General features: G+C 39.3%; 1 protein-coding gene across 1 annotated transcript; it reads right to left on the minus strand.

The window, feature by feature from the left end:
• Positions 1-6,545: 6,545 nt before the first annotated feature.
• LOC121989292 (cell number regulator 6-like) lies at positions 6,546-12,974 on the minus strand. Its single transcript, XM_042543235.1, has 4 exons — positions 12,529-12,974; positions 12,296-12,410; positions 8,291-8,556; positions 6,546-6,973 (listed from the first exon to the last, which is right to left on the minus strand). The coding sequence occupies exons 1-4, from the start codon at positions 12,640-12,642 to the stop codon at positions 6,749-6,751; spliced, it is 720 nt and encodes a 239-aa protein (XP_042399169.1). The 5' UTR covers positions 12,643-12,974; the 3' UTR covers positions 6,546-6,748.
• Positions 12,975-21,489: the final 8,515 nt, after the last annotated feature.

Below are 21,489 nucleotides of genomic sequence, written 5' to 3' on the forward strand. Positions count from 1 at the left end.
TCAGTCGGACTTCACCTCCTTCGACTAGACTCGAGGGGAAGGCAAGTGATCCGGTGGTTAGAACAGGGGACCCCTATTTTGAGGGGTCAACGCCCCGCCGAAGTCAAAGGGCCAGTTGGGCCACCGGAGAAAGATGGGCCGGCCGGGACCTCCCGGCCGGCCGACCGAGGAATATCTGATGGTAAAAGGCGCCCCGGCGGGAGTCGGGGTTCTGACGCTCAGTGGAACAGTAGCAAGGAGCCGAGCGGAAGGCTTAAGAGAAGGTGATATACTGTTAACAGTCCTTACATAGCACCCTACCGAAATTCTCCCCCAGCATATCGAAGTAAATGGCAGTCCGGACGGGAGGGGAGTTCCGTCCGGCCAGGGCGTGAGATGAGGTCCGTCCGGCCGGCGCGTGAACTCCCCGTCCAGCCGGACGGACGGACGTCCCGACCTGTGGTGGGTAGAGATGGACAAGAACACATTCTGACAGCCGTCAAGTCCTATGGCTAGGCCATGCTCCAAGTCTGACAACGAGGTGTTCTGTTGTCCCATCAAGGACACACTCGGACTGTAGCAGTATGGCGTCAGGTAAGCTTTCTGATAGACACATACCGAGGTATGGGTTGCGGACACGTATGTACCTCGGTGGACGTGCAGGAGCTCTTTCACCGCTCTATATAAAGAGTCGCATACTTCGCCGGAGGTACGCGTTCAAGACCTCTGGAGCCACTTTCTTCACTGTTTGCTTGCCTGACTTGAGCGTCGGAGGGTCGCCGCCGGGAACCCCTTCCCGGCCCGACTTCTGTGCAGGTTCGCCGGAGGTTCGTGCAACCAGTCGAAGATCCACGTCAGCAGCCAGGAGCGCCACGTGCCCAGCGTTCGTTGATTCAGCATTCGGACAGGATCATCGGCTTTCTGCACTCCGAAGATTTGTGACCCACTTTGTCATAGTTGAAGCACTTCCCAGCGAACTTCTTCTTGTTGATGCCTCCTCTGGGTCCTATCTTGGAAGACTTAGGCTTCTTCCGTTTCGAACTTTGACCATGCTCGACTACGTTGGCTTTCATAGTAGCCTGAGAGAACAGTTTCCTCTCTGAACTCTTGTTGTCTTCTTCGATGTGAAGTCGAACAATGAGTTCCTCCACATTCATCTCCTTCCGTTTGTGCTTCAGGTAGTTCTTGAAGTCTTTCCAGCCGGTAGGCAACTTTTCAATGATAGCAGTCACCTGCAAGGTTTCACTCAGAATCATCCCTTATGAGTGGATCTCGTGCAAAATCACCTGAAGCTCCTAGAATTAACTGATCACCGTCTTGGAGTCAACCATCTTGTAGTCCAGGAATCGACCCACAATGAACTTCTTTGCCCTTGCATCCTCCGTCTTATATTTCTTGTTCAGGGACTCCCACAGCTCCCTAGCCGTTCTTTTCATGTTATACACAGCGTACAGCGAATCGGCAAGGCAATTGAGGATATAGTTTCAGCAAAGAAACTCAGAATGAGTCCATGCCTCCACTGTACTGATGGTTTGCGCATCAGCATCCTCAGCACGCTTGGGAGGGTCCTCGGCCAGGAACCGAGCCAGATTAAGCGTGGTCAAGTAGAAGTGCATCTTCTGCTGCCACCTCTTGAAGTTCAGTCCACTGAACTTCTCTGGCTTTTCCCCATGCCTGATTGGCATAGTTCCAATCGGGGTGGAGGGGGCATGCACGTGTTGAGTCTGTTGCACTTCAACATTGTTGGATCGAAAGCGCTAGAGGGGGGGTGAATAGCGCTCGTGGCTTTCACTCATTTCGTATTCGGAAATCAATCGAGAGTTTAAACAGTGAAAATAATAAAGAAATAAAAAACACACACAAGGTATTACTTGGTTTAGAGCCTTGTGCGACTCCTACTCCAAGGCCCGAGATCGTTGATCGCTTCCGGTGGATAACAACTATAAGCTCGTTAATGTGTTTACAAGATGAAGTACAATGATTAAAAGAAGCGACTAATTAGGAAAAACTGAAGATTTGGAGCTCCGGGTCGTCGGTGTCAATTCGCAGCACTTATAGGTTGTCTCGTTGGCAGCACGTTGAAGAAAGGAAGCTTAGAACTTGATTTCTTGAGTTCTGCCTCGAGACCTTCTTTTATATTGTGCTGAAGGCACCTCTAAGCCTGTCCAAGGCGCCTCCAGGCCGCCGAGTTGCACGCGTGGATCAACACAGAACTGGTCGCACCTTATCTGGTTTAAGGTGCCTTCAAGCCTCTTCAAGGCACCTTCAAGCCTTGGTCTAAGGCGCCTTCAGTCCCAATGAAGGCGCCTCCAGCTCCTCTGGACAGCTGGCTTCGGCTTGCACTCAAGGAGCCTCCAAGCTCCATGGAGGCACCTCAGACACTGTTCATCCGAGGCTTAACTTGTTCCTTTTATACCTACAAGATATGTTAGTCCCAAAACAATACGGTACCCTACAAGACAAAGTTAGAACTGATATAAACATGATAAATTAAGAGTTTGACAATCATCGGACTGTCAGGGTCTGACTTCGGATTTCCGACCAGAAACCCTAGGTCGACCCGACGCCTACTCTTCCCTCTACGGGGAACGCGTCCTCACCTACTCCTCTCAGGAGATTTACCTATTGCCAGTGCGATCCTCCAGATCGACTGGACTTTTGCTCGGGCTTCCGGTCTTCATGCTGGATGTCCGGTCCTCGACTCATCCAGACTTCTACCCGGTTCGCAACACCAGGATTTTAACCTAGGGTTACCACCCCCTAGGATTTTTGCCCGAAGTTTTGACCCGCCAAGACTTTCCGCATAAGGTTACCACCCCCTATGACCTAGGATTACCACCCCTTAAGGTTTTTCCCTTGTCTAACCACAGCTAGGACTTTCCTGAAACACTCAATCATACATATTAGATAACAATTAAACTTAACTTTGAATCCCTTTGCCATTATCAAAATTTGAGTTCGATCGTCAGATGCTTCCCGCACCAACAAACATTTCATTCCGTGACCATCTCAACAGAAGCGAGCCTGTTTCAAGATTGTTGGATACAAACAATCTAATGCCGGAGATTTACGGGTATTAGTTGAATTTAAGCTACATCGAATTAAATTCAACTTACAGTCGAAATGACCTGAGCGGATAATCTCAGGCTGCCAGCAAGAGCTGGTTTCTACTACGTGCCAAAGAGCGGTTGGGCAGGTCTACAGAGCGGTAGAGCAGGTTTGCAGAGCGGCAGACCAGAGCGTTAGAGCAGGTCTGGAGAGCGGCTGACCAGGTCTGGAGAGCGGCTGACCAGGTCTGCAGAGCGAAAGACCATGTCTATAGAGCGAAAGACCAGGTCTGCAGAGCGGAGCGACAGGGCTGGTCTGCAGAGCGGAAGACCAGGTCTGCAGAGCGAAAGACCAGGTCTGCAGAGCGAAAGACCAGGTCTGCAGAGCGAAAGACCAGGTCTGCAGAGCGAAGCAACAGGGTTGGTCTGCAAAGCGGAGCGACAGGGCTGGTATGCAGAGCGGAGCGACAGGGCTGGTATGCAAAGTGGAAGACCAGGTCTGGAGAGCGGAAGACTAGGTCTGGAGAGCGAAAGACCAGGTCTATAGAGCGAAAGACCAGAGAGATAGAGCAGGTCTGCAGAGCGCCAGACCAGATCTGTAGAGCGGAAGACCAGGTCTGCAGAACAGAACACAGGGCTGGTCTGCAGAGCGGAAGACAAGGTCTGCAGAGTGGAGCGACAGGGCTAGTTTGCAGAGCGGAAGACCAGGTCTGCAGAGTGGAACGACAGGGCTGGTCTGCAGAGCGGAAGATCAGATCTGCAGAGTGGAGGACCAGGTCTGCAGAGCGAAAGACCAGGTCTACAAAGCGAAAGACCAGGTCTGCAGAGCGGAAGACCAGGTCTGCAGAGCGGAACGACAGGGCTTATCTGTAGAGCGGAAGACCAGCCGGGCAATTCGGCCGAATGGGCAGAAAAGGTGACCGAGGCCTGCGAGTCGCAGTTTCCTTGAAACAGATTCGCCCACCTTCGGCTATGCTTCAAGGCTTACAAATGTCGTCTGTTTCCCAGGATACAACGGTCTAACCGTGAACTCCACCAAGCACTGGTGGTCACGGCGAACTGAGTGGCACCCGATCGCTACCATGGGCACTCCGCCGAGCAGGAGCTGCACGATAAAGGAGGAAGAAAAACGGAGAGATTTGCTGAGCCTCCTTATATAGGAGCTCGGTTCAGTGGCCAGAGTTAATGACCTTAATGGTCATTATTAGCCGAGCAATGAAACGACCACCGTTTCACTCATTATTACTCGACCGATTTTATTCTGCATTAATCTCGAACCTAATGCGTTCGTTTCACAACAGCAAAAGATCTACGTGGCAAAATATTGGGTGTTCCACTTGGGCAAATTTTTGCCCCGACCGGTCCGACATTCATGTGCGCAGGTTGCACTCGCACACGAGTCAACTTGGTTCAATGCAAATCCGAGCCCTGGATTTGCACCCCCCTGCACACCCACGCGTGAGAGAGAGTCTCTCCTCATGCATTTGTTCACAACCTCAATGTATGTGAATCAATATAATTACCTTGAAACTTCCAATGTGGGACTAAAGTCTCATTCACAATGGAGTCTTTTTCCTCTTTCATTTCTTCTCCATTCACTTATTCAACAAAATAATGACGGAGCATGGGCGAGTTTTGAGCGGGGTCAGGGCAGGGCGGATTAAAAAAGTAGGCAGGACGGGTCTAGGATTGAGTTTATTTTTTCTGACTGGATGGGTTCTGAGATTGACTAAACTCATCCCGAACGTGACCCGTTGTCATCCCTAATTACCACACCCTACATGATCCAATAGCATTAGTCACCAATCCATTGAATGCATGAAGCATAGATGCATGAAGCTTTCGATGCTTGCTCCATGTCATTTGATCCTTTGTACCTCCCAAGTTCAACTCATTCTAGGTCTTTGAGCCATCAAACACAATATCTAAAATTATATTTACAACCACTTAGTACTCCATACCCTAAAACAATGACGGAGCGTGGGCAGGTTTTGAGTGAGGACAGGGCGGGGAAGGGTGGGTTGAAAAAGTAGGCGGGGCGGGTTCGGGTTCATGTTCATTTTTTTCTGACGGGACGGGTTCTAAGATTGGCCAAACCTAGCCCGAACTCGATCCATTATCATACCTAATTACCACACGCTACATGATCCAATAGCGTTAGCCACCAATCCATTGAATGCATGAAGCATTCTATGCTTGCTCCATGTCATTTGATCCTTTGTACCTCCCAAGTTCATCTCATTCTAGGTCTTCAAGCCATTAAACACAATCTCTAAAATTATATCTACAACCACTCAGTACTCCATACCCTAAAATAATGATAGAGCATGGGCGGATTTTGTGCGGGGTTGGGGCAGGTTGAAAAAGTAGGCAGGGCGGGTCTAGTTTCGGGTTCATTTTTTTCTGACGGGACAGGTTATGGGATTGGCCAAATCTAGCCCGAACCTGACCAATTGTCATCCTTAATTACCACACGCTACATGATCCAACAGCATTAGCAACCAATTCATTGAATGCATGAAGCATAGATGCATGAAGCTTTCTATGCTTGCTCAATGTCATTTGATCCTTTGTACCTCCCAAGTTCATCTCATTCTAGGTCTTCAAGTCATCAAACACAATCTCTAAAATTATGTCTACACTCACTCAGTACTCCATACCCTAAAACAATGACGGAGCGTGGGCGAGTGGTGACCCCCCCCCCCCCCACACACACACACACACACACACACACACACACACACACACACACACACACATATTTTTTTTTTAGAAGAGGGATTTAGTAACTAGTTGATGCAGGACTTTCTCAAATTATCATGCTTTCAAATAATTACACACTTAAAGAAATAATAATAGAATTAAGAGTACGAGATAAACAATTTATTTGGTTGTCAATCAGATAATTGTTACTCCAAGGAAAATAAGATTTCCTTCTCGAACAAAACGTCGGAGGCGGAGAAATCTCGTACACTAAAATAAAATATGGAAGTGAAAACAGAAGGAGATTCAAAGTATAAAGTGTGTTGTTCGAAATGAAGAAGACCATAGCTCTATTTATAGTTCATTGGTTAGAAGTGGCATGGTCCGAGTGCCCCCAGCGTGATAAATCTTATCTTCTCGTAAACGGGGCTATACAACGGACATGAGATAAAATTTTATCCCGCTCTGGGCGCTCAAACCCGCTTCAGGCGCCCGGACAATTGTTGACGCTAATCCGCAGCGTCGAGGAGTAGAGGCGCCCTGGTTGGCACCAAAGTGGTCCGAGTGCCCGAACAAGAGTCAACTCAGAGTTAACTTTTTGTCCAAACTTCCGTTCCAACTCCGCTCGCTTGAGTGATTTTGACCATCCAGAATTAAGCTCACCTAAACCCTATATATTTTTATTTTTTTCCAGCCCCTTGAACCAACCAAGTATAATCCAACCTAGCAAATCTGTGCTAAAAAAAAATACCATAACATTTCGAAAGCAATGTCAATGTTACCTAGCGAAGAGTTTTTAACCCAAAAACGAATCAATGATGAAAGCAAACGACCACACATTTACCTCTTAAACCGCACGAAGCATCAAAATAGTTACAAAATGATAACTTTTGGAAGATATGATGATGTTCGTTCATATGGATGCCAATAAGTTTCACAAGAAAGAAGCCTAAACAAATGATCTATCACCTTGTATTCTGTCCGATGTTCTCAAACAAGTACATGAGAATCACGCCAAACTATACAGCTTGTGTCTCCACCTGGGCGTGGTTGTTGAGTTGGGCACCAGTCTCAGAGACTGCTGAACTGCTGCGATCACTCATCTCCTGCACAGGCGGTGGGTTGACGACCGTCATTGGCGTGACAAGATTATCAGATAATCGACCTTTCATTTCACGATGCTCCTGACAGATGGCGCACCAATGCATGCAGCAATGGACCATGCATGGGTCACAAGGAGAATTCTGCCACCAAAATAGGATTAGAGATGAATAAGGTCACTGTAACCAGTACACAAAATGCATATGTTCTATATACATATTAACAACAGAATGTCTAATCATTTATGACATTGATACCTCATTGAAGAAAGAACCATATGGAGTTCTCTCATACATGACTATTGAATAAAAACCATATTCGAGCATCCTAACAACGATTTGTGTTCAGATCATAAATGTCAAATCAATTAAAGATGGGAGGACAAAGAAATGACAACAATTAGTGGGTTTGAATAGGCAAAATCTGCATAGAAAACATCTCTTATTGAGAGCTAGGTCAGCACACACACTGTAAAAGGAAAGCACGTACATATCTCCAGCCAGGTTCCAAAAGTTTAAGAAACGTGTATATCTGGAACAAAAACATCTTAACAGCAACCCTTTTGAGTTTCTTCACTGTAAGGATTAGTTCATATATAGGCCAATACACACCAATGTAAGGATTAGTTTACTGTACAGATACTATTCCTTTTAAGGCGATATCAAATTCTGCTCAACTAATGTTTTCAGTAGCTGAAGCATGCTAAAGAACATCATTTGAATATTTCAATTTGTGGAATCTTACAAGTAAAACATGAAGCCCACAATTCCGTCTCAATATCGCCAACACATGTTTCTCATGATATTCCCATATCAGTACATGATATCCTTTACTATACAAATATTCATGTCACTGACAAACAGATCCTAAAATCAAACTACAACAAATCAAATTACAGATATAGTAAATAGGTCCATATTATGGCATGGCATCTTGAAAACCTTAGGGGTAGTCCAGTGTACAAAGCTTCCACTAATGCGGGGCCCTAGGGAAACATCTATTGTATATAGCCTTACCCAGCTTTGCAAGAGACTATTTTCGAAAAACCTTGTAGAGGAAAAACTGATTTTCTTATGTTTACGAGATAACAAAGAAATAAAAAGTGAGGTTCCTTTTCAATCAGAACCAAGCCCACACAATATTCAACTATTAAAAAATTACCTCATTAAACAAGAAAACAAACTTATGAACATTGAAAATAAATATATGAACTCTGTGCAGAGAAAGAAACTGAAGAACAAATTAAAATGAAAACGCAAGGGAAAAAGGATGAAGGGTTTAACAAAGACAAATGGTTTAATCCATACAAATAAGACAATCAGATATGAGATGCTGTACTCTAGTGTGTGTGAAAGAGAGAGAGAATACCTTCAGATGATATCTTCTGTTTAAGCCATAAAAATAAGACAATCAGATCTGAGATGATGTACTCTAGTGTGTGTGAAAGAGAGAGAGAATACCTTCAGATGATATTTCTTCTGCAATGATTGCCTAAATATACCGGTGTAGATGCCACACATCCACCAAGCAAAGACTAGTCCTTCTCCAATCAAAAATGATGTGCTAGGGTCAATTCCATGGAAAACCGCTGTAGCGACAGCAAGTGCAAGACCACCTTCAACGCAGAGAGCATGGCACATACAAGGACTTGTCCATGGAGTATCTTCTCTAAGCCTCTCCACATTGCGACCAAACAATACACAAGGACAGAACAACCCTGTCCAACCTATCATCCAGAGAGATCCCATAAAAACAAATAATATGAAATTACAACTAAGAATTGTAAAATCAAGAGATAAGGCAAGCATGAACAAATAAATTTAGCAAATAGACAGCGGCAAGAGAAATTATAGAGTCCCAAGAGAAATTATATGAGAATTCTAGAAAAAAGAGATGTTGGCGTAACATATATTGAACTAATTAAAGATATGTACGAGAATGTAACGACTAGAGTAAAAACTTCAGGCGGAGTAACTGAAGCATTTCCAATAATGATAGTGTTACATCAAGGATTAACTCAAGTCCTTATCTTTTTACACTAATTATGGACGAACTCACTGCACATATTCAAGACACAATACCATGGGTGCATGTTGTTTGCAAATGATATTATTTTGATAGATGAAACACATGAAGGAGTAAATGCTAAACTAGAATTATGGCAGGACTACTAGAAGATAAAGGTTTTAGGCTTAGTAGAATAAAGACAGAAGATATGTAATTTAAGTTTAACAATATTAGACATAATGAGACAATTATTAAGATAGAAAATGACGAGTTGCCCAGAACCAAGAGCCTTAGATATTTAGGATTATTTTTCCAAAATGGAGGGATTGAGAGAGATGTCTTACATAGAATACAAGCAAGATAGTTGAAATGGAGGAGAGCGTCGGGTGTTTTATATGCCTCTAAAACTTAAAGAAAATTTTTACAAAATCGCAGTTAGACTGCTATGTTATATGGAGATGAATGTTAGACTATGACTCAAGCACATGACTAGAAGATGAGAGTTGCAGAGATGAGAATATTAAGGTAGATGTGTGGATATACTAGAATGGATAGAACAAGAAATGAGAGCATCAAAGAGAAAGTCGGAGTTGCATAGGGAAAATTCCGAGAGACGCATTTAAGATGGTGCGGGCATGTTCTTAGACGATCAATAAATGCTTCAGTTAGGCGATGTGAAACTATAACAAACACGCATATCAAACGAGATAGAGGTTGATCAAAAAAGACTTGGTTAGCAACAATAAAATAAGATAAAATTTATTTAAATATAGATGATGATAGAGTAGGAGATAGAGTTCAATGGCGTAAAAGGATCTATATAATCAACCCCACCTAATAGGATAAAGCTTGGTTGTTGTTGTTATCCAGTGACAATTACCAGAATCAAAAAGAGGGCAGAAGGTCAAAAATACTAGCCATTAAAGAACATTTAACCTCTTTGGAAAGAACTAAAAAATCATTCATCAAGTCATAACAGATAAAATAGGCATTAGTATTTTACAATGCTGGTGGGGATGGAAAAGAGGTTTACATTTTTCTTCCAAAGGATTCAAATGATAAGACGAGAGATACTTAATGCCTTTACTGCCAAGAAGATATCATCAGACATGGAGTATAAATCCAAATATAATATTTGTGTGTACTAGGATCACCTAAAGGACATCAAATCATGAGTTGAATAAATAAATAAATAAATAAATAAAATCATGAATTGTAATGGCATAATCAATTTGAGTCATTTGACAACTGTCTCACTGGTTCACGGGTTAACCTACCCACACAAGACAATACAGAGTGGATAATGCCCATGCTGCTAGGTGCATGAAAATATACCACCTTCTAATGTCTATCTGGAACAAGCCATTGAGTTTTGGCTCCGAAATTCCTTTTTGTGTTATTTGTAAATAATAAATAATTTGATATAGACGATAGTAAAATCTTATGAATCAAAGGCGAACTAGATAATAACATGAAGAAGAAAAATAGGTGATCAGAAAAAAATACAAAAGGTACTATAATGATGGGATAGAAATTCTATTTCTGAAATAAACTGATTTGAAGTGAAGCCACTAAATTTGTTGAACCATTGTATGCTTGAACCTAACAATATGCAAAAACCATAAATGAAGCTTTAGGTTCTATAACAAATTAAATGGAAGAGAACTGACCTAAAGAATTAACTGAACACCTTAAGTGGGTGAATAGACGAGACATTAGAATTTCAGTTAATAGTGAAAGGAATTCATTCGGCGGGGGCAGAGGGAGACATTAGATGATATACAATCATTTGCTCAGTGACACATAAAGAGGGTAATATGTCTCTAATGTTTACTTGATGATGCAAGAACATGATGACAAAATGACATCAAAAGAAGATGCCACATCTTTGATAACTTTACAATGAAAGATGACAATGGAAGATTTACCCACAACCTGAACTTGCGGACCCTTCAATGATAGTCAAGTGATGAGCCAAGAACATGATTGTAGATTGCTTAACACCTTATTTTTGGTTGATTTTGTTCTTCAATTTAGTAAATATAAAAATTAACAGAAAATGAATTTCTTGGTTCCTCTACTATTGTAAAATTCTTCTATAGAATGGAGATCATTACATTTATGAGACTTTTATCGCCTAACTAAGAGTTAATGGCACTTATTCAAAGTAGTTATCATATTCAAAGATATTTAAAATAATATAGTATTCCATTTAACAACATGATAGTATGAATGGAGTACATTAATGTTGATATATAACAAGAATATATGGGTTCATATTTGCATTCATGACAACATAGAAATTATTATTTATTTCATTCTACTAAGATTGAAATGAAATGAACAAGAAATTTAGTCATCAGATGCTTTTCACATAGAAAATCATTATCATCAAATGGATGACTGTCAAACAAATGACAACTTTACTATGACAGACTTTTGTCATGATCAAGTATGCTCTCATTATCCTTCTGTGTATTGAATGTAACAAGATTTATTTTTCTCAACGATAGTTTAGTGTCTAGTCCACCTTGTCTCTTGTCGCCCTTACAACCATATTATTTCACATGATAATTTTTTTAAATTATTTTGTCATTGTTGATCTTCAGATTTCATTCTTTTCAATGTTATATATTTCTATCATATAACTTAAAATTAATCCTTTTGAATCACATTTCTAATGTAATCAGTTTAATTTAATTTTAATGGATTGGCTTCACTTTTAATCAGTTATGATTAACTTTAAATTGATAAACAGAGTCATATGAATCAATATTAATCAAATTGAATATTCACAATTCTTTCATTTTCAATTCATATGCAAGAAACATATCATTTTACATGTGAATCGTAATCCATCATATAATGTAAATCTGGAATAGATAGGTATACTATAGGTCATTAGAATTCACTCACGCTTTTAAAGTGACCAAATGATTCAAAATTGTTCATGTAGCACATTTAGTCAAAACTACTACAACAATTTTAGCCAAAATTACTGCATTGTTTAAATTTCAAAATTTCACAAATTTGCCCAAAACTATTATTTGGTAGTTTTGACAAAAATTATTATATGTTTATTTAAATTTTATTTTTTTTGGGAAAAAAAATTAATTCCTTCTAAGCTTACAAAATTGCAATATGTTTAAAACCTATATAAAGCAGCAAAAATCGATCTTGAAGATAGTAAATATGGATCTTTGATACAGAAACTCTACCAAACAAGGTTAGGCAAGGCCGTATGCAGAGGCAATTGCAGTGTGTTGTCAGATTTGACCGTAAAGCAGAAAATTAATGCAGCCAGATATGACCGAGAAATGCCAGGACCAAGAAAATCAATCATGATAGCGGGGTCTTTATCTAACTATTAAAACATTGTAAAAACGGGTTAACTCCAATCTTGTCTGAATAGCGGGTTCAACTAATTGATGAAGTAAATGAACAGAGACAGATCTTACAGCTTTCTGGATCATCGGCACAGCCAAAAATGCCAGTAGTCCAAGCTTCATCAGCAGGTGGCTCATAGCTCTCCGGTAGGGGTTGCCCGCATTCGTTACATCGGTGAACCTCCAACTGATAAAACAAACTCCGGCATCAATCGATAAGCAACGGATGCTTTTTGACAGATCCATTGCAATTACTGAATAAGGAAAAGATTAAAGATGTTAAAAATGGCTTGGTATATTGCGACCTGAGGAACCTGAACGGGCTGGTTGAGCTCTCCAGGGCGGATCTCCTCCAACGGCGTATCCTGATCCTTGGTGAGCTTCACGTACCTCGAAGGCACCAGTTCATCCGACATCATCGCGAATCCACCACTTCACCAGCAGCCGAAAAGAATGGAGAGGTAAGATCTGAGTCTCTACGAGTCAACCGCTCAGCAGCGAGCGAGCAGGTGTGGAACGAGGAAACCCTAGCGGATGAAGAAGGGATTATTTGTCTCCGAGGCAAGTGGACAAATGAAGGGGGAATGGATGGGAGCGACGTGCGTTGAAAGATTGAAATGGAAGGGAAGCGGCCGCATCGCTGGCGGTGGTAATTGGGAGATTTAATCAACCCTTCGAGGGAACGTTTTCGTTCTTCTTAGAAGAAGACATTGACTTTGACAGCGTCTACCAGAATCCCAGCGACTTTTCGTCCAAGACGATTTATCTAATGCTTGCCAAAATTTACTACTCAAATTTTCTTATATAAAAATATAAACGATATGAGTATTAAATTAACCATACCATAAAATTTATGAAAAAATAATTAAAAAACTTAAGGAAAGAGATGAATCAAAAATCAATTTATATTCTTACAGATACATTGACAATATAAATTAAATATCTTTTTAATCAACTAACTAAAAAATTACACCGAGAATTCTAAAAATTAATGATGTTAACCTATCATATATTAAATTAATTAAGTATATGTAAGAAAATATAATGATTAGAATAATAAATTTAGGTAAATTAATTAAAATATTTTTAATAAAGATAGAGTTACATTAAATATTATCTCTAAGTCCTTATATTTTTACATTAATGATGGATGAACTCACTGGACATATTTAAAACATAGTATCATGATGCATGTTATTTGGAAATGATATTATTTTTATAGATGAGACATGTAAAGGAGTAAATGTTAAATCAGAATTTTGGTAAGGAATACTGGAAATAAAAAATTTTAGGCTTAGTAAAATAGAGAGAATATATGAAATTTAAATTGAGCAATATTAGACGTAATGAGTGTTAAGATATGAGATGATGAATTGTCTAAAACTAAGAGCTTGAAATATTTAGAATTATTTTTGTAAAATGATGGAATGATTGAGAAAAATATCTTACATAGAATATAAGTAGGATGGTTGAAATGGAGGAGGACGTCGGGTGTTTTATATGATCGTAAAGTACCTCTAAAACTTAAAGAAAAGTTCTACAAAATTAGGGGTTTCAAAAATGTACCCGACCAGATGACCCAGCTTGAGTTTATCGAAAAAAATCAAGTTCGAATTAAGCATTTTCGGGTTCAGGTCGGGTTTGAGCTGAAATTTTATTAGTTGAATCGGGTTGAGTTCGAGTTGACCCAAATATAGGGTTTAGTGAATTTTTGGGGGTTAAATTAAATTTGTTTGAAAATTAAGATATTTTTATGTATATTAATATCAATATTAGTATGATGATGATGAAGTATTGAGATAAAAGTGAAGAATTATAAGGAAAATAGCAAAAAAAAATATGTTGTTTTGAATTGGGTTTTCGGGTTATCAGGGTTAGATTCGGGTTGGTCGGGTTCAGATTTAGGTTTAGGGGTTTCGGGTTGAATTCGAATTCGGGTCAGGTTCAAGTTGGGTTTTAAAAAAAATCAACCCGACCTGAATCCAACCTAACCCACCCGAATTGACACCCTTATATAAAATAACGGTTAGACTTGCTATATTATATGACATTGAATGTTGGACTATACTCGAGCACATAAGTAGAAGATGAAAATTACAGAGATGATGATGTTAAGGTGGATATGTGAGCATACGAGGATGTACAAAATAATAAATGAGAGCATTAGATAGAACGTCGAAATTATATTTATTGAGTGAAAACTCTGAGAGATATATTTAAAATTGTATGAATATGTACTTAAACGACCAATAAATGTTCTAGTTAGGCGATATGAAACTATGATAAATATGCACATCAAACGAGAAAGTGAAATATCAAAAAAAATGATTAATAACAATAAAATAAGATAAAATTTATTTAAGTATAGATGATGATATAGTAGGAGATAAACTCAATGACGTAGAATAATCTATATAGCTAATCACATCTAGTGGAATAAAATTTGATTATTATTATTATTATTATTATTTCAAAATTTGTGATTTTGGAATCGAACCTTCTTTCTTTTTGTGTACAAATCTATATGGTTGCTTGGAGTGCCCCGGGCCATAGTGCGACCATAAGGGGTAAGATACAATGACAGTTTGAATTTGCATATCATAGTGTCCGAACTTGTAATGTTGGGTCTTTTTGTCGGGATCCATTTGTGCTTGGATTGTTCTTGAAAATCTTATGTGGGATTCACCTCCAAAATCCAAAATTATAGTCAATTATCAAAAAAAAAAAAAAAGACTTGCTTAGAGAGCTTTGAGGAGGCCTTATCTAAGTTGTGACTTCTTTACGAGCTATTGATTCGACCCGCGTCGGCAGTGAACTGCGGACTCCCTAATATTATGGGTGGAAACCGAGATTGCGGAAGAAGGCGAGTGGAAGCAGGGCATCGGGATGATGTATGCTTTGATCATATTGGGTAGCGCTTGCGTTGTCGGGACGTTGCACACCTACCTCACACCGGAGACGAAGATGAGGTCGTTGGAAGAGAACGAGACAGGGAAAAGTGAGGATGACAACACAAAAGAGAGGCTGCCATTGCTAGCAAGGGCACCACCTGTTCATCTTGTGGAATCGTCACCATAAGGAAATTCATTCTAATTACTGCTTAGGCAGAGTAATTAATAAGAAAAAAAGGTCAACTTTTAAAATATTCATTCGATAATAATTAAAATATTTTTTTAATTTATTGATATCGAGTGATGCATATATCTAAATTAAATTTAGAGTAAATGTTATCATCCATGTGAATATCTTTAGAATATGTATCTTGTACAAGCTCCCGGCTTTCACCCCTTGCTGAGCTCGCGGAAGAAGGTGCCAGCGATCACGCGACAGGAGCTCGTCCCTGCGAGAGACCATCTAGAGGAGGCGTTCCCGGAGAGATCGTCGACAGAGGCGATGTCGGAGCTGGAGAAGGTGATGTGGGCCAACTTCTACGGCGTCGAGTTCTAGCGGAGCCTCTCCCAGAGGGAATGGAGCTCACCCAAATGACAAACATGTCGAACAGATCGTGATCGTCCTTTCATATTTAAATTTCTGAATCCGCCATTGTTTATACCTCAGGTCACCCATTAGAGGCACACCCAGGATGGCAAATTGAGAAAGCCTGCAATGTTAGAGGGACAAATTGAGTATAAAGTTCAAGAGGAAATCCTTTTACGAAGCTTGGGCACGACCATGAGCAAGTGTCTTGCGAGTTTGGGATGTGAGTAAGAGTGCTTGGCCTGCCGTAATGCCAAGTTTAAGGTGCTTGGATCACCGAACATTCAGGGTGTCGAGTCGAGAACTAGAACAGGACACGTGTACGAGGCCCGCTAACATGGACAACTAATATAAAGTTGAACTACATAGGTTGAGATGGCTGACCGAGTAGGGGATCACTATCTTGGTATCATGAATCCCCAGCCCTTTTCAAGTAAGAGCAATAATTTTTTGAACACAAAAATATTTGAAATTTTTAATTCGTGTTCAAAAAATTTGGCTGATGGATCATCATATTTGTTTCGGCAGATACGCTCTTAAAGCACTCGAACCCACTTGGATCACAGCTAGACAAATAGAAGCGGGGCGAAGAGCAATGACACGATATGTGTGTCGTGGTGGAAAAATATGGGTACGCATATTTCCCGAACGACCTTGAATTGATATGAAACTAGTTTTTGTGTTCATATAACTCTCTTGATTATATTCATATCCTTAAACATCAATTTGATTTAATATATTAAGAGCAATGATTTTTTTAATATGAATATATTTAAAAATAATAATTTATGTTCAAAAAATCATTGCTCTCAATATATTGAGTTAAATTGATGCTTGAAAATATGGAAATAATCAGGAGAGATAGAAGAATACACAGGAATCGATTTTATATCAATCTGAGGTCGTTTGATCCATCAACCTTATTTTTTGAACATGAATTGAATTTTATAAATAATTTTATGTTTAAAGAATAATTGCTCTCAATATATTGAGTTAAATTTACATTTAAGGGTATAGATATAATCAGGAGAGATAGTTGAATATATAAGAACTAATTTTATGTCAATTCGAAGTCATTTGGTCCATCAGGTGATTTTGGACAAAATCGGCTGATGGATCAAATGACCTCAGATTGACATTAAACTAGTTCCTATGTGTTTTTCTACCTCTTTTGATTATATTCATACCCTTAAATTTCAATTTGACTCAATATATTAAGTGTAATGACTTTTGAATATGAAAATATTTGAAAATTTTAATTCATATTTAAAAAATCATTGCTATTAATATATTGGATCAAACCTCAATTTGATTTAATATATTGAGAGAAATAATTTTTGAATACAAAAATATTTAAAAAATTTAATGTTGGGGCAATTTTCCTAGGTCAAGGTTGACCAGTTTGACTAAGCTTGAATTGAGTCAAGCTTGAGTCAGCATTTGAGTTTTGATGTTTGACAATATAAGGAGATTGCTGGAGCAATCGTCCGATTATGAAGATGGTCAAAGGGTTGACCAGATTGATGAGAATACAAGTCAAGTAGGTCAAGGTTGACAGGAGACTTGACTGGGAAGTCCTAACTGGAGGTTAGGCGTGTGGAAGTCCTAACTGGAGTTTAGGCAGTGGTGGAAGTCCTAACTGGAGGTTAGGCAAATTGGAAAGTCCAAGTGTGATCTTGGCATGTGAGAAAGTCCTGGGGAGGAGCCAGGCAATTGGAAAGTCCAAGTGTGATCTTGGCACATGTTGTAAGTCCAAGCATGTGGTCTTGGCAAGGTAAGTCCTAGTGTGACTTGGCAAGGAGAACTCAATAACTAGGATGAGGCCAAAGGAAGCTCTTGAAGGCAAGGCGTGAAGGATGAAGAGATATCTGAGGGACGCAAGGTTGATGGAGGAGGCTAGAAGGCTAGTTCGAGGTTAGTCGAGTGTGGTGGTATAATTCGACAACTAGGATGAGGCCAAAGGAAGCTCCTGAAGGCAAGGCGTGAAGGATGGGAGATATCCGAGGGGCGTAAGGTTCATGGAGGAGGCTAGAAGGTTAGTTCAAGGTTGGTCAGGTGTGGCCAAATACTAGGCACGGAGACCCAACAGGTCACGGTTGACCGGGAGTTGGGTTGGAGGATTTGGACTTGAGTTTGAGTCAAGTCTAGGTTGGTTAATCGATCGGGCGATCGATTGAACCAGGGTCCAATCGATCAGTCGATCGATTGGTGTGTGCTGCGATTGTGGGAAGGCCCAATCGATCGGTCGATCGATTGGGATGTGAAATCGCGATGTTCCCAATCGATCGGTCGATCGATTGGGATTCGACCATTGCGTAGGAAACGAGTGATGGACGGCTACAATGAAGCGGTGCTGACGTGGCAATCGATTGGGGATGAATTGGATCGATTGGGAGCACTGTTTAAAGCCTGGGCGGAGCATTTTCTCCGTAGAACTTTGCATTCTTTCCTGCGATTCTTCTGCGACTTTCATAGCGACTTCTCCACAGGTCTCTCCACCAGTCTTGAAGGTTCTTGGAGGCACGCCCAAGTTAAGAGGCGAGTTACAACAAGAAGAAGAAGCTAGGGTTAGGGTTTATTGTACAAATCTTGTAAGATTTCCCTTGTGTTTGCTTCTCTTTATATTCTTGTTGTATTGTGAGCTTGTAAGACTTCTCCGCCTTTGGTAGTTACCGCAAAGGAGTGGTTTCATAGTGGAGGGTGCGTGAGTGTGTGGATCCTTGGACTAGTCACCTCTGCTTAAGGTGGATATACCAAGTAAATCCCTGGAGTTAGCGTTGTTGGTGTTTGGTTCTTGTATTTCCCGCTGCACATCATTAAGAAGAAGCAAACCAACTCAAGCGCGACGAAACGATATTCACCCCCCCCCCTCTAGCGGGCACAAAGGTCCTAACATTTAATTCATATCTAAAAAAATTATTGCTATTAATATATTAGGTTAAATTAATATTTGAGGCATGAATATAATTAGGAGAACTAGCAGAAGACATAGGATCTAGGTTCATGTCAATCTGAGATAGTTTGGTCCATCAGTTGAATTTTTTTTAACATGGATTAAAATTTTCAAATATATTCATATTTAAAAAAATATTGCTTTCAATATATTGAGTTAAATTGACATTTAAGAGTATGAATATAATCAGGAGAGAAAGACGAATACATAGAAACCAGTTTCATATCAATTCGAGATCATTTGGCTCATCAACCAATTTTGAGTAAAATTGGTTGATATACCAAATGTTAAATTGATGTTTGAGAGTATAGATATAATTAGGAGAGATGGTCGAATACATAAGAACTAGTTTCATGTCAATCTAAGATCATTTGGTTCATCAACTAATTTTATCTAAAATCGATTTTGAAAAAATAAATAAATAAATCAGTCGACTGTTTGCTCAAAATTTTGATGTTTCGGTAAAAAATGAAATCAATTCGATTGATCCAAAATATTAGTCGACTGATTATGGTAAAATGGGAAATGGGTACATAATTTGGTAATTTTGAAACTTCTCTACCCAATTTGTTAATTTCGGAAACTTACCTAAGTGGTTCGGTAAAAAGCCGAATATAAAATACTAAAAATTCAATTCAATTTTATCCCCAATCATAGTGGCAGCTTCCAATGATCAAATTAATTTATAAATGAATCAATTATCAAATATTGCTTTTTCAACTTAAATAATAATGATAAAATGTATCACTTATTTTTTAATATATTTTTAATTGGAAGCAAAAAAAAAACATAAGAAAAATATTTTAACACTGTACCTTAGTCTTTTTAATCACTTGATGTCGTTTTCGACATTGTACCTTAGTCTTTTTAATCACTTAATGTCGTTTTCGACACCAATCTCCACCACACATAAATATTTCTACAATTGTAAGAGTTAAAGAAGCATGATACTTGTCAATAACATGACTTTTATGCTAAAAGTTGCCTCAATATCTCTAGCCAAAATTGACAACATTAGAAACTTGAATGTATTGAGCTTCCACCAATTAAGAGCATTAAATGCATCATTTAGATTATGCTTATGACAACCTTTCTTTAGATACACATCTAGCTCAAAATTTTCAGATTGAAATATTTTAATTTCTTTTATGTAAGAAGAGAATTCATACTATCCAAAATAAAAGACACTATGTTCTCTATTAATTTGAGTGAGTTGTTGCTATCTTGAGATTCAAAATTGTTTTTTTTTAATCTTTGAAGCTTTTCAACAACTACATCTGAATATTCTTTATAAATTGTATACAAAAGTCTTTCGATCAATATTACTTTCTGATTCAAATGAGTTATAAAGTTCAGGAAAAGTGAATTTAAGTACTCACATTTTGCATCTAAAATTTAAAATTGAACCAACAATCATTAATAAATTGCACGTATCTTAATATTTATCAAACTTTCCTTTCACTTTTTGCACCATTTTCTAATAAACTCTTCTTCACCACAAGATTTATTATCCAAGATTACTTTTACTCGATAGGCTTCATTTAAAAACAGATTGGCAATAGGATACTCACTTCCAAAAATAATTTTGGTCACTTCATAAAATACTTTGAAGACTAAATATACTTGATGCAATTTCTCCCAATCATCTTCTATTGAACAATGAATGTATTTAGATTCCTGGTCTTTAAATCTTAAATAAACTTCTTTGAAAGAAATTATTGTTCTCAACATCTCATAAGTTGAATTTCATCTTGTCTTACAATCATCAACCAATCTTCTTTCATGTAACTTCAATTGCTTCACAATTTCAGCAAATTGAATGAGTTTAACATTTGTTCTTCTAATGAAATCTATGCTTTGACAAATTACATAAATAATATCCTTAATTTCATTGAGGTCATTTTTGTTAGTTCTCGATCGGTTGGCAAAGGGTTGAATTGCCCTAAAAAAACAAGCAGACCTTTCTCGAAACTTATAGCTCGATTAAGAAAACCACTTTATTAGAATAAACTAAAATGCACAAATTAAAAGAGATTTTCAATTTTTACTTGGTTATAACTGGGAAGGTTGTTAATCCAAGACGTTGAAAGCACTAATCAAATTCTCCTTTTGTCGTAGGCGGAGAAACCTCTTATAAGCGTTGGAAATACAGAACTTGAAAATAGAGATGTAGTTCTAAGTACAGAAAGTCTTGTATTGAACTATTGAGATCAGGGCTCTATTTATAGTCTGCTGATCGAATCTGATCATTTGTTGATGTGGTATAGCTCTAGGTGCTTGAGTGTGGATAAAACTTTATCCACATCGCAACAACTCGCAACAGCTGGTATTGATAAAACTTATCTGGTCCTGGTGCCTGGAACAGCTCCGGGTGCCCGGACCGCTTTTGACAAGGGCACGTTGAGGAGGCGCCCTGGGCTGCCTAGGGTAGTCCCTGCCAGATAGTCAACTTCTTGTTGACTGCCCGATTTCTTCTCCATTCGCTTAGGTGATTTCGGCCATCTAAAATATGGCTCACCCGAACTTATTTTCTGACATTCTCCTTAGCAAGCTTCCACTCTGGCCTCTCGTCCTTCAGAAATGTCGTGCGCCTCCTTCTCGTCCGCCAACATACTCTTCCATTGCACTTTATCCCTCGATGCACCGAGCTCGTCGACTCTCTCCCGTGCCATCCTTCTCGCTAGCTATGTCTTTCGCTTGACTTCCTGTGCTTCTAAGTTCCTACACACTTAGACACAAGGCATTAAACACACATTGGACCTAACTTAATTCGGTTGATCATATCAAAACTACCTCAGGGTCTTTATAATTTTGAGCGATGAGATTTAAAATATAT

Source organism: Zingiber officinale, chromosome 6B, assembly GCF_018446385.1.
Source record: "Zingiber officinale cultivar Zhangliang chromosome 6B, Zo_v1.1, whole genome shotgun sequence".
Classification (NCBI taxonomy): domain Eukaryota; kingdom Viridiplantae; phylum Streptophyta; class Magnoliopsida; order Zingiberales; family Zingiberaceae; genus Zingiber; species Zingiber officinale.

What these genes read in the sequence shown, in the direction of transcription:
- LOC121989292 (XM_042543235.1), bottom strand. Translation starts at nt 12,642, where the DNA reads ATGATGTCGGATGAACTGGTGCCTTCGAGGTACGTGAAGCTCACCAAG. An exon ending in AGCCCGTTCAGGTTCCTCAG is followed by an intron (nt 12,411 to 12,528) that starts GTCGCAATATAC and finishes TTGTTTTATCAG; the next exon opens with TTGGAGGTTCACCGATGTAA. An exon ending in TGCCGATGATCCAGAAAGCT is followed by an intron (nt 8,557 to 12,295) that starts GTAAGATCTGTC and finishes TCTGGATGATAG; the next exon opens with GTTGGACAGGGTTGTTCTGT.